Consider the following 14,118-nt stretch of genomic DNA (forward strand, 5'->3'; position numbering starts at 1 on the left):
CTTTCCCAGTCTATTACCATTTAAAAAGTACTCTGCCATTCTGTTTTCCCGACCAGTGTGGATAACATGTTCCACTGTCCCTGCTTATATGTTCTAAGGTTATCAGATGAGTTCCTAAGGCTGTTTATAAATGTATGGCTCCTTGGTTTTATTAAAGGGACAGCAAGTCCAAAGACAAGGATGTTACGCTAAACTTTAATATAATTTGCTTGCTCCACCTGGAGCATTGAGATCATTTCTGCAGATCCCATACCTTAGGGCGTGTGTGGAAGATGTTCATTAGGGTAGCACCACGAATGAGGGACTTGGAATATACAAGCATGAGATAGCAGCCCCTCACATCTGCTCTAACATTCAGTAAGGTCGCGGATGCGGTGTCTGTGTTTTAAATTGCACTTCCCCATCCACGCCCTGAAAGCCCTCAATTCCCCAGTCTAACAAGAATATATCCACCTCCACCTGAAAAATATTTAATAACTCCATCTCCTTCCAAGGCAGAGAGTTTTAAAGTCTGGCAGAAAAAAATTCTCCTCATCTGCGTCTTAGCAAACCAGGATTTGTGTACCATGTCCCTGGCTCTGGACTCACCCACAAAAGGAAACATCCTTTTCATACTCACCTTGTCAAGACTGTTCAGGACCTTATACACTTCAATCCAATCACCCCTCGCTCTCAAAACCCCAGTGGAAACCAGCCCAGTCTCTCCAAAACTTTCCCCATCAGATATCCCGCTTAGTCCAGGCAGTTCAGTTCATGTGTAGAGACTGGAGAAGCTGGGAGTGATCTCCAAGGCACAGGGAAGGTTCAGGGAGGTTAGATTAAAAGGGTCGGATAGAGTAAGTGAAAAAGACAGGTCTGTTCGCAAATACAGAAGTATGTCGAAACCAGATGTGAGCTGGTTCAAGACGGAATAGGGATTGTGGGAAACCCTGAGCTGTTATTCCCAGATTCTTTCAGGGTAACCAGGCTAGTTTGGAACATGATATAAAGTGTGATCTGTAGTGAAGTTCATTGTATCATTTTCATTGACATTACTCTTGGTGCCTCCCAGTTCAGTGAGAGACAGAAACAGATCTTCCCCAGGGATCCAGTGTAATCTATTGCCAGAGAGGAACTGAGCTGAGCCCTGTCCAGTGAGCACATTACACTGGAGGTGTTTGATAATGGGAACATTCTGTGCCCCATAATTTGGATCTACAGAGGTAAACAAAGAGTGCTGGAAGCTTCGAGTGCACTGCGGGAGGATCCATAGGCTCTGCTTCACAAAGGATCAAGAATTATATATTTCCAAGACTTTTCTGCAGCTGTGATCCACAAGAGGAAGGCCTTTGATGAGGTAAAAAGGAGACTGAGAGACTTGGATATTCCGTACTCTGTAAGATATCCGGCAATATTATGTTTCAGTCACGGAAGGTCCATGTTTAATTTTGACTCGTTGGAAAAGGCAAAGGGCTTCCTGGACACTTTAAAATAGACTGGCTCGCTCAAATAATATGGACAATAGTGTTCACTTTGTTTTCCCTGTAGTTTGCCTGGTATTCCTGGTTTTGTTTTTAACACGTGGAGTTCCCTTTTTTCTCTTTCTCTCTCTGCTCCCTTCTTTCTCTCCTCCCATTATCCTTTGTTTTTCTATCATTCCCTTTTTGGTTCTCTCTCTTGGTACGGGTTGGGTGGGTGGTGGTGGGGTGGTGGAAGGTTTGGGAAGGCCGAGGGTAGTGAGGGATGTTTATTTTACCAGGATTGCCAAGGGTCAAAGTATGGATGGGACGGGTTGAGTGCCCACTTTTAATTTTCTTGCTGTAAAATGTGTGTAACTTTTTATACTTTGTTTACCTGGGTTTGGGGCTCAGCTTCACTAGAAGGAGCCATGGAGGGGTTAGTGGGCAGTATGGGCACCCCCTGTGGGCAAGGGGGAAGTCTCCTTTTATTTGCGTCATTTGTTGGTTCATTGTAGAAGTAGTTATTAGAAGTTTTGATTTGGTAGTTTTTACAGTTGCATTTTCAAGTTTATACAAACTGTTTACTGTTTTCACTGAGCACTATGACTGGGGGTTCTCCCTTTTGGGGGGGGGGTCATAGACTGTTTCGGAAGGTATGGTTAACCATTTGTTTAAATGGTGCACCTGGAATGTTAAGGAGAGTCATTCACCGATTAAGAGAAAAAAGATCCTTTTAAGCCTTAGAAAAGAAAGGGCCGATGTACCGTGCTGTAAGGATCACATCGAGCTGATAAGGAGCACGTTAGAGTTACAGCAGGGAGGGTTCAGCTGGGTGTTTTCCTCATCCTTTAATTTGAAAAGTAGAGGAGTTGCTATACTCATCCCGAAGAATCTCTCACTTCAGCTGTTAGACCAAATTAAGGATGAATCTGGGCGGGTTATGATCCTTAAAGCATTAATACATGGAGAGGAGTATGGGATTTTGAATGTAACACACCGTTAAATTTTTAACAGATGCACTCTGTAGGTTGATGGTCGTTGGGGTGTGTCATACAATTATTGGGGGAGACTTTAACTGACATATGGACCCTGAAATGGACAGGATGCTTAGGGGTCTCACAGGCATATCCCCACAATCCAGGCAGCTGGTGGACTTGAACAGGGAGCTGGGGTTGGTGGATGTGTGGAGATGTCTTCACCCTGAGGGTAGGGATTACACCTTTTTCTGTAACCCATGTAAGTACTACTCTAGGATTGACATGTTTTCTGCCCCATCGATCTTTTTGAATGCGGTGCTGTCCTGTAGAATTGGGAACACAGCCATTTCTGATCATGGGGTAGTGTACGCGAAGGTTAAGGATGGTGGTGATGGGACAGGCTTGTGGCATTGGCACATGGATCCTTTCCCCCCTGAAGGAGAACAACTTTACTGAGTATTTTTTGTGGGAGTTTAAAATTTTTTGGGACATTAATTCGGGTACGGCCAGTAATCCGTCGGTGCTCTGGGAGACTGTGAAGGCCTATGCAATGGGTTTGATTATTTCTTCCTCGGTGACTCCGAAAGGGCAGAAGGGAGAGCAGCAGCGTACGCTCAAGGGCCGGCTGAAGGCAGCTGAGACAGCATACTTTGACAGACCGTCTGGAACCACATTACAGAGAATTATATCCCTCAGGTCTGCTCTGAATGCTGCGCTCACCTAGACAGCAAAGAGGGAGATTTCCTTTCTGAAACATAGTATGGTGAGTATGGTGATAAACCGGGTAGCTATGTGGGGTACTTGGCCAGAAAGAAGAGTGCCGCCCCCCCCCCCCCCCCCCCCACAATCTATCACAGCCATCAGAGAGTGTGCTGGTACTCTCTATTGCGATTCCAAAAAGATTAACACAGCATTCAGGAAGTTCTACTCTGAGCTGTACCGGCCAGAGGGCTGTGAGGACAGATTGGTGAAGATGGAGTCTTTTTTTAAGACCTTGGACCTCTCAGGTGTAATTTCAGAGCATTTCTTTTGAATACCCCTCTGACAATCCAAGAGATACAGGAGACGGTGAGGCAGCTCCAGAGCGGTAAAGCACCCAGCTCAGCCCAGATTTCAGATCGTGCTTTATAAGGAGTTTATGAACACGCTGGCTGGGCCAATGTTGGATATGTACAATTATTCGAACAGTCAGGACTGCTTCCCATCCTCTCTGAGAGAAGCAAATATTTCGCTTATTCTCAAGAAAGGGAGAGCCCCAGAAGATTGTACTTCGTACAGGCCCACATTATTAACAAATATGGATTTTTAAATTTTGTCGAAAATGCTGGCATTGACATTGGATGAGGTCTTGCCCTTCATCATAAAGGAGGACCAGGCAGGTTTTATTCGGGGGTCACAGGTCCTGTAATAATATTAGGACAGTACTAAATATGGGTGTGCCAGCAAGGGTCGATTCCGGGCTTGGTACTCTGCCTGGATGGGGAGAAAGTGTTTGACTGGGTGGAGTGGCCGTACCTCTTTTACATCCTGGAGTGGTTTGGTCTTGGAGGGGTTTTTGCCAGGTGGGTGGCAGTGTTATATAGTGACCCTTAGGCAGCGGTTCTCACTAATGGTATAAGGTCTGACACCGTTACTACTTACATTGGGGATTGAGCCATTGGCAGAGGCCACCCAGAGGGACCCCAATATAACTGCCCTGGGGGTGGGGTCAGGAGGGTATAAGATCACCCCTTATACAGATGACATTCTTCTCTTTCTAACTAACCTGACGGTATCTGTGCCCCGTTTCATATTAGTGATTAATCTATTTGATTCTTCCTCGGGGTATAAAATCAATATTATGAAGTCGGAGGCCATGGCTGTAGGGGGCCTTATTAGAGAACTCAATCCTGGGACTGGAACCTGGTTCCCTTTCAGATGGTCACAGGCCGGTTTCCTGTATTTAGCCGTTTTTATCAGCCCGGCCTTCCTTCCATCAATTACATCAAGCTAACTTTGTGCAGTTACTAGAGAAAATAAGACAGGACCTTTGGTGCTGGAGTGACCTTCCGATATCTTGGTTGGGCAGAATAGCTCTGGTGAAAATGAATGTTCTTCCTTGTTTATTACTCCCCGTGCCAATGCTCCCTTTGATGCTGCCCAGGTGGGTGTGACAGAGCCTGAACAGTTGGCTCCGCTCTTTCATCTGGTGTCACAGACGGCCTCTTATTAAGTTTTTAAAATTGCAGCTTCCGCGGGGTATGGGTTTGGGGAGTGTGGACTTTCCAGACTTTAAGAAGTATCCCTACTAGAACTTCACTGTTATCCTGTGTGGCTGATTGGTCTTGCCAGGACCCACGGTCAGTTTTGGCTGGATATCGAGGCCTCCCAGGCAGAAAGCCCCCTCATTAATTAGTTGTTTATGGACAAGTTGAGGACAGTGATGGAGCATTGCAGAAATCCGATTGTCCTTAACACGGTTAAAGCATGCAGAACAAGGCAGCAAGGTGAGGGCAACTTACAAAATCATCCCCTTTTACTCCCACTGCAGGAATGTTAGGATTCCGGCCGGGATCGATGGATTCTGAATATCGGGTCTGAGTGTCTAAGAAGAGTCTCCTGATTGGGAGATTTATTTGACGGGGAGGTCATGACGTCTTTCGAGCAGTTGAGCCAGAAATACAAACTATCTCGGAGGGACCTCTTTTGTTACTTTCAGATTCGGGACGTTATACAGAAAAAGACTACATTAATGGTTAGTCCCTATAAGTCAGGTGTAGAGAGGAGAATGCTTTGGTCCACAGGTCCACTCTCGGTCAGCACCCTCCACCATTTATTAGGAGGTAGTGTTTCAAAGGACAATGAGCATCTGTGCGGAATCTGGACTCAGGAATTGGAGGCGGAGATCTTGTCAGAGGCATGGGAGGATATTTGAGAGAACGTAAGGAAGATTTCGATTTGTAATAGGATGCAGGCTCTGCAACTGAAGATACTCCATCAGGCTAATTTGGCACCGGAGCGGGTTGTGTAATTTAAGGCAGGAGCGTCCCCAGTGTGCCCCAAATGTAAACCCGATGTTGGGACTCTTACTCATTGCTTGTGGTCATGCCACAAACTTCGTAGATGTTGGGGCGCCATTGCGAGTGTCTTGGAAGGGTTCTTGGGAACCGAGGTCAAGGTAGATCCGGTGTCCCTCCTGTTGGGTTTGCTGAATCTCCCCTTTTTGGACATACATGGGAAGGAACTGTTAATATTCTTTCATTTTGTGCAAGGAAGGACATCCGGATGAGCTGGGTGTCAGAAAATCCCCCGAGACTCTCGGGATGGCGTAGATTAGATATGGAGCACATCCCCCTGGACTTCCTCACGAGTATGGTGCACAGAAAATGGAATGTTTTTATAGGAGGTGGCAGCCCTTTTTGAACTATATAGATGCAGACTTGTTGGCTATATCGGTCAGGGCCTTTGTGTAGCCATGAGGGCTGTTGTGGTTCTGTTCGCTGAACTGGGAGTTTGTGTTGCAAACATTTCGTCCCCTTTCTAGTGACATCCTCAGTGCTTGGGAGCCTCCGAAGGAATCAGCACAGAAGCGTTTCACAGGAGGCTCCCAAGCACTGAGGATGTCACCTAGACAGGGGACGAAACGTTTGCAACAAAAACTCCCAGCTCGGCGAACAGAACCACAACAACGAGCACCCGAGCTACAAATCTTCTCACAAACTTTGAGCATGAGGGCAGTGCCTGGTGGTGCCGGGAGCCCCTGGGGGAAGAATCCCAAATAAATACGGGTATGTCAACTCATGTACCTGGTGGTGGGGAGCTCTGGTGGGATCGCGCTGAGTGTTGTAACTTAATTTAATTTAATTTGCCTTGGTTCAATTTGGTTTCATTTAGCTTCTTTTTTTTGATTTAGTTTTTATTGAATTATAGTTTGCGTAGGTTTTTTTTTCTCTTTATTCTTTTATTTTCTTCTAAATAGTTTGTGGAGTAGAGTAGTGGTTTGCTTACTGTTATTGTTGTTATAAGATTGCTGAGCTTTTTTGTAGTAATTTTCTAATTTTGTAAAAAAATTCAAAATCTTTCTCAATAAAAATATTTACAAAAAAAGAATCATGGTGGTATAAAAGCAGAGAGATTGTTTAATTTATTGGGGTGGGGCGGGGAGGGGGAATCTAACTGAGGGGGCTGGTGGAAAATATGAAAGTTGTTAGGTTTGTTATGGCTGTTTTAAGAATGAAGAATGTTCCCTCACAAAGACGAGAGCTAAGCTGGTTTTCTCCAGATGCTGAGGAAGTCCTTGCAGCCAGAACTGATTGGGCAGATTTCTGTTAATTCAAGGAAGGGCAGTTAAATGGTTTTGAGGCACGGAAGGCTCATTGGATGGCACAATAGTCCCGATGGGCTGAATGGCCTCTTCACATATCTGTTTGTTCACTTGATATACCACTCACTGCCTCCAAGCTCACTCTTTGTAATTTAATACTGAACAAGAGATAGAGGAAAAATTATATCAGACTCAAAACGTTAACTCTGCTTCTCTCTCCACAGAAGCTGCGAGAGCTGCTGAGTTTCTCCAGCATTCTCTCTGAGTTTGTTTGTTATCGAAAGTGACAGTATTGTGAGATTAGGTTTCTGGACGGTTCCTTTACCATGAAGTACCTACTTGCCATACTTGGTGTCTCCGACTAACAGTTCAGGAGCACGGTACCAGCGGGTGGCTATGTAATCAGTGTACGTCTCCCCAGGGGCTGTCAGACTCCGGGCAAACCCAAAATCACACAATTTAACAACCCCAGACTGAGAGACCAGTATGTTTTCTGGTTTAATGTCACGATGAATAATCTGAAAGGAAACAGATGTGAGAGTTAAGTAAACGAAATAAATTCAATTCCCTCCTTCAGACATCTGTCCAATTTTCCTTTATTTTCCTGCACACCATTTCTCTCTTTAGACAGGTAATTGTTTTTAATGGTATGTGAGTATTGCTGATAAGGTATTTGATCTGAATGGTTTGCTGGGCTATTTCAGAGTCACCCCCATCTCTGTGGGTATGGAGTCACATGTAGACTGGGGGTGGATGGTTGGTTTCCCTCCCTACAGGACAGTATGGAACTAGGTGGGTTATTACCTTTGATTATAGTTTCACAGTCACTGAGACTAGCTTTCTATTCCAGATTTGTACATTGAGTTGACGTATCACCAGTTACTAAGGTCGGATTTGAAGCTACGTTCCCAGGAAATGAATCTGGGCCCCTGGATTTGAAATCCATTTCCACCAGCATCACCACATATCATACCCTTAATGTTTAAACTCAATCACTTTCTAGTTTTACCCTGTGTCTATATCATCTGCTGTAGATTTTATGGTTGTCGCCGAATATGTTAATCAGAACGACAGTAACATCCAGGTCATGGTCATGGGTTTGGAAGGTGCTGTCTGAGGATCTTTGGTGAGTTTCTGCAGTGCATCTTGTAGACAGTGCTCTCTGCTGCTACTGAGTGTCGGTGGGGGAGGGAGAGGATGTTTGGATGCAGTGCCCATCAGGTGGGGGCTGCTTTGTCCTGGATGGTGTCAAGCTTCTTGAGTGTTGTTGGAGCTGCCCCCATCCAGGGCAAGTGGGGAGTAAATCATCTCGTTCCTGACTTGTGCCTTGTAGGTGGTGGACAGGCTTTGGGGAGTCAGGAGGGAAGTTACATTATACATTGATACAGAGATTATTCTAGTTAATTGACCAACTATCTTGAGTGCAATGTTGAAATTGACCCTGAGTGACTTGTAATTTGTTTACAATATCAGAAGCCCAGATGTCAATTAGCTTTGCCTGTTCTCTAACAGAGACGTACGGAGCCAGAGGAGCGAGACCAGGAGCCTCGGACAGCTTACTCACATTGTGACTGTGACAGAAGGCTATCCCTCGCAGGATCTGAATCAGGTGCCTTCTGACTTTGTCATACTCCAACCCATTTGGGCACTGCTCCAGATCATCCAACAACGTGTGGTCAACAAATTCAAAAACCAGGTACCAGCGCTTCCTCCTGTTCCACACCTCGAGCAGATTGACCAGGTTCTCGTGTCGCAGTTGCTGTTAAAGGGTGAGAGGGAAAAGAGAACAGTTTGTCCTGTGGCAATTTCCCAGCCAACTGCAAAACGTGGCCACAGCTCCAGTCCAATCCAGGATAACTCTCCAAGGATACAGTGACTGCAGGCTGAGGGAGAAGGGGGAGATTTATGTACAGCACAAACACTGGCATGGTGCTGGGCTGAATGGCCTACTTCTGCACCATAAATAGAATGAAAAGTGAATCATCTTAAAGAAACCCCACAATACTGAGTGAACACCATCCCAACAAAGGAACCAACCCCGTTGTCAATGAAAAAAGCTAAACAACAAGCAATCCGCATTCCAAAGCCTGTCCAGGCTTGTCCAACTGAACATGAACACATTTAACCAAGAAATTAAAATAACTCCAACCACACATTAACCAGCCTGTTCATTAAAACTCCTGCAGAGCTCTGGTACATATTTAACCAGACTGTCAGAATCATTAACAGTACAAAAAGTAACAAGTTTGCTCCACTTAACGATCCATCAGTTAATATTTTCGTCTTTACAAATGTCATAAAATCAAACTGCACAAAAAGAGTCCACGCCGCCTTGAAGGAGTTATCCAATCCTGCGACCAAAAGGGGAATTTAGCCGTGCAAACAATTTTCATCCATTTAACCTTCACTTTGGGCTAACTTTGTCTCAAAAGAGTGTCCTGATGTAATGGTGCATTATTTTAGTTATCCAGTGGAATACAGTAGTGAAGGGGGAATGTTAGACTATCTCTGCAATGCTGAGTTCCTGATAGGGTCTCTCAATACTCAGTGATTAAACAATCCCTGAGCAGGTACATGATTGTGGAGTAATTCCTCCTCATCTCTGGTTTAAGTCTGTTCCCCTTATCCCAAACCTATGTCCTGTCAATCTAGATTGCCCCACATTACCCCTCCCCATGTCTATTTTGTCAATCCCCTTTAGCATCTTATATCCCTCAATTAGATCTCCTCTCATTCCACCCAATATAGGCTAAACTGCTCACTCTCTCCTCATAAGTCAGGCTTTGTCTCTGGGATTAATCTAATGCACCTTCTCTGAACTGCCTCCAATACAATTACATCCTTCCTCAAGTAAAAACACCAAAACCATCCACAGTACTCTGGGCGACTCCCGGATCACGGGGTGGGAGAGGTAGGGGGAGGGGACAGCTCAGTGAGGAAAGTGGAGTTGAGACCACAGCCAGATCAGCCATGATCTCATTGAATGGTAGAACAGGCTGGATGGGCTGAATGGCCTACAATGGCCAGCTCCTGATTCATATGTTGGTGTATTCCATCTCCATATTTTGTTAGATATCTCAAAATCTGGCTATTCAGTGTCTGGTCTCCTAATTTCCCTTTGATAATTTCCATTGCAATACATGGGACCAAGTCACTTCAGGATTTTGGAATATTCTGGAATAAAGAGCAAAGAACATTTACAGCCCAGGAACAGGCCCTTCGGCCCCTCCAAGCCTGAGCCGATCCAAATGTACTGTCTAAACCTGTCGGTCAATTCCTAAGCATCTGTATCCCTCTGCTCCCCACCTACTCATGAATCTGTCCAGACGCATCTTAAATGAACCTACCGTGCCTGCCTTTACCACCTCTGCTGGCAACGCGTTCCAAATGCCCACCGCCCTCTGTGTGAAGTACATGCCGTGTGTATCCTCCTTAAAAGTTCCACCTCTCACCTTGAAAACGTGACCTCTCGTTATTGAATCCTTCACCCCGGAAAAAAGCTTGTCTCTATCCACCCTGTCTATACCCTTCATGGTTTTGTAAACCTCAATCAGGTCCCCCCTCAATCTCCTTTTTTCTAATGAAAACAAACCTTACCTACTCAACCTCTCTTCATAGCTAGCACCTTCCATACCAGGCAACATTCTCGTAAACCTTCTCTGCACCCTCTCCAAAGCATCCACATCCTTTTGGTAATGTGGCGACCAGAACTGTACACAGTATTCTAAATGCAGCCGAACCAATGTCTTATACAATTTTAACATGACCTGTCAGCTCTTATACTCAATACCCCGTCCAATGAAGGCAAGCATACCATATGCCTTCTTGACCACTCCATCCACCTGTGCAGCAACCTTCAGGGTACAATGGACCTGAACTCCCAGATCTCTCTCAGGATTAGGGACTGACACTGGAGTGGTTTTTGCACTTGAAAACACCATGGATATAGATCCTTACCTCTGACATAAAGCAATGATAATCGATTATAAAGCAGTGAGCGGTCAGTTCTGTGAAAGATTGTCAGTCTGACCCATGAACTCTGTTTTTATCTCTCTCTCTCTGCCAGATCTGTGGAGTCTCCGGATGGATTTTAAGATCCAACTTGCCGTCACATCTATTCACAAGAAGGACAACAGCAACAGCATCACAGGAAACACCATCGCTGCCAAATTCTCCTCAAGAAAAGAGAATCCTGAATTTCGCTAGCACCTTTTATAGTCGCAGAAGATCTCATGCACTCTACAGCCAACTAAGTTCTTTTTAAAGACCAATCCGTTCCAACATAGCAGCTGGTTAATTTGTAGAAACCTTCAGAAACATCAGTGTGATCATGGCCACTTATGACGTTGATAAATGTTTGCATGGACTGCAGGGACAACTCCTTGTTCTTCCTCAAAGTCGTGTCAATGTGACCTTTCCCATCCAGCAGAGGGGACAGACAGGGCTTCGAATTCACTCCTTATCTGCTGTACTGAGAGCATTCCCACAGGCTGCAGTGCTCAGGTTTGAATGTGCTGCCTTCTCCCGCCTCACTCAACAACAGCTAGACACATGGCTGTCTGATCTCAGCAAATTGTCTTTCCCTCATTGCTTACAAAGCGAAACTCCTGTAACCCCTGGCCAAACCATCAGTCCCTCAGCTTACAGGCTGCTGGAGGCCATCTATCTCCATGGGAACGGGGTGAGGAATAAACGTGACATTTCCAACATTGTCCAGATTTGCAAGAACTAGCAGAAAACCCTGTAACAGATTCCATGAAAACTCTGACTCACACTTTGATGCCAACATTTAACTGCTTATGTTAACATTTCGAAAGAAAATCCCAATGTAAACAAAACCTGAAAGAACTGCAGACACTGTAAGTCAGAAACAAAAACAGAAATTGCTGGAGGTAATGTTTCAGAACAGTTCTGAGGAAGCTTAATGGACCTGAAACAGCAGCTCTGCTTTCTCTTCACAGACCTGCTGAGCTTTTCCAGCAACTTCTGTTTTTATTCCCACATGTAAACTGTATCCAGTGACGTGGTCTCAGGCGCTGATGTGTCATCAACTTTGAAATAAAAACATGGATTCATCAACTGATCATTTTCCCAGATTGACCTTCAGGAAATGAACAAAGATTACAAAATGTACTGTGTGTGACTGGAGGCCGGAGCAAAATCTTAGCAATTCAGACTTACATTTTGAAGGGACACCAGGAAGTCTGTTGTTACAGACTATCTTTACAATCCCTGCCTGTATCTGTCAGTGACTATGGCAGATGAACTGCCTACAGTAACTGGGCAACAATAGACTTTGTTTCCCAGTAGCAGAGGTCTAACAGTTACTCTGTCATGAATCTGTATAATCTTTTCAGAAAGAGAAACTACTCAACTCAGGAAAGAGCTGCTCAAATGCTTGCTGCAGCGCTCCAGTAACTATGGGTACCAATGTTCTCCACTCTGGAGAATCGTTTACATATTAAAATAATTACTCCACATTCAGGTAAATAACTGGATGATAACTCATTTGTACAGTTGGAAACAGGCTTAGCAGATGGAGCAGTAAGAAAACACCTTTCTCTCCCTAGAAACGAAACCCTTGCTTGCCCGGATTATCTGAACTTGATATGAGCGTAATATTTGGAGAGATATCAGACTGCTTCGGGAGAATGTGACTGAATGGGACATCCTTGTTCCAATTCAATCTTCACCTCAACCACAATTACATTGCCTGTCTTGTAACCACCTTTTCACTGTAATTGTTGATCTTTGTATTTTAATAAGATTCTTGCACTTATACAATGCATTCTCATGACTAAAACAAATGACCCCTCATTGAGATTGATAGTGGATCATTTAACATGGGCAAACTCACTAACTCTCAGGAGTATCCCAAACAAAATTTGCTGTTTTTTTAACCATTAATTTGATGTGGGTGCCGCTGGCTGGGCCAGTATTTATTACCCATCCCTAGTTGCCCCTTGAGAAGGTGGGGGTGAGCTGCCATCTTGAACCGCTGCAGTCCATGTGCTGTGGGTAGATCCACAATGTCCCCTTAGGGAGGGGATTCCAGGAGTCTGATCCAGTGACAGTGAAGGAACGGCGATATATTTCCAATTCAGGATGGAGAGTGGCTCGGAGGGGGACTTGCAGGGGGTGGTGTTCCAATGTATCTGCTGCCCTTGTCCTTCTAGATGGAAGTGGCCTTGGGTTTGGAAGATGTTTGCATTCCAGACCCTATACTCTTGCTGTGTGAAAAGGTTTTCTCATATTGCTGCTATCTCAGAGGATGTTGTCAGTGGATTCAGACCCTGCCTCAGGGAGAGAGACAGAGAGAGAGAGACTCATTCTGCCCTTGCCTATCTCAGGAAAGTCAGTCAGTATTGCTGTCAGGTTACTATTGGTTATAATCTGACAGCGTGTGAGGTAGATTACCTTTAATAACCGAATCTCCCGCATGGCTATTTTTTTCACCATTTTGTCATCATTGTCCTCCAAGAATTTCTTGATGGCAACAATTCTCCCGTTTTCTTTATTCCGGGATCTGATTACGATTCCATAGCTGCCTTCCCCCACCACACCAAGGTATTCATATTTCTCCATGTTGTTCCTGTTTGCCTGGTAGCTGTGAGCAAGAAAACAGTCAGGTGAAGGTTCAGGGTTTAAATGTAATCTGGCTTTTGCCCCTATACTACCTAAGCATTGCAGTTCATTTTATACGTTTAGAATTATCAAACAGAAATATTAAACATTTGGAGCACCACATTACAGAGGGAGTGCAGTGAAGGTTTCCCAGACCAATTCCTAGGATGGCAGAACTGACAAATCAGCTTTAGAATCCCTACAGTATGGAAACAGGCTATTCAGCCCATTGAATCTCCAAACAGCATCCCATTCAGAGCACCCTATCTCTGCATTTCCCATGGCCAACCCATCTAACCTGCACACGTTTGGTGTGGGAGGAAACCAGAGCATCTAGAGGAAACCCAGGCAGACACAGGCAGAACGTGCAAGCTCCAGTCTCCCAAGGCTAGAATTGAACCCAGGTCCCTGGTGCTGTGAGGAAGCAGTGCTAACCACTGAGCGATTGTGCCAGCTATATTCAGTGGAGTTTAGAAGAATGAGAGAGGATTCTCATAGAAACCTCTAAAAGTCCAACAGGAGTAGACAGTATAAATACAAGAGGGATGTTCTTGATGACCAGGGAATCCAGAACTAGGTGGGTTGGGGGATGAGGGGGAGGGAGGGGAGTCACATTCTATGGACACAGGGAGGCCACTTACAACAGAAGTCAAATAAAATGTCTTCATTGTGGATCTACCTGCAGCACACAGACTGCAGGTAAGTTCAAGAAGGCAGCTCACCCCCACCTTTTCAAAGGGCAACTAGGGACAGGTAATAAATGCTGGGCCCAGCC

At 45.0% G+C, this 14,118-nt stretch overlaps 1 protein-coding gene across 3 annotated transcripts in view; it reads right to left on the reverse strand.

Annotated features, from left to right (window-relative positions):
- The window catches only part of LOC132833250 (cyclin-dependent kinase-like 2), a 71,903-nt gene that overhangs the window by 41,279 nt on the left and 16,506 nt on the right, over positions 1-14,118 (reverse strand). For all 3 annotated transcript variants that reach the window (XM_060851374.1, XM_060851373.1, XM_060851375.1), the window contains exons 2-4: positions 13,137-13,326; positions 8,284-8,478; positions 7,059-7,237 (exon numbers count right to left, since the gene is read on the reverse strand). In XM_060851374.1, coding sequence (XP_060707357.1) covers positions 7,059-7,237; positions 8,284-8,478; positions 13,137-13,304 — 542 coding nt within the window. In that variant the 5' untranslated portion in view covers positions 13,305-13,326. The remainder of the gene's footprint in view (positions 1-7,058; positions 7,238-8,283; positions 8,479-13,136; positions 13,327-14,118) is intronic.

The sequence above is a fragment of the Hemiscyllium ocellatum genome, chromosome 36 (assembly GCF_020745735.1).
Source record: "Hemiscyllium ocellatum isolate sHemOce1 chromosome 36, sHemOce1.pat.X.cur, whole genome shotgun sequence".
Lineage (NCBI taxonomy): Eukaryota > Metazoa > Chordata > Chondrichthyes > Orectolobiformes > Hemiscylliidae > Hemiscyllium > Hemiscyllium ocellatum.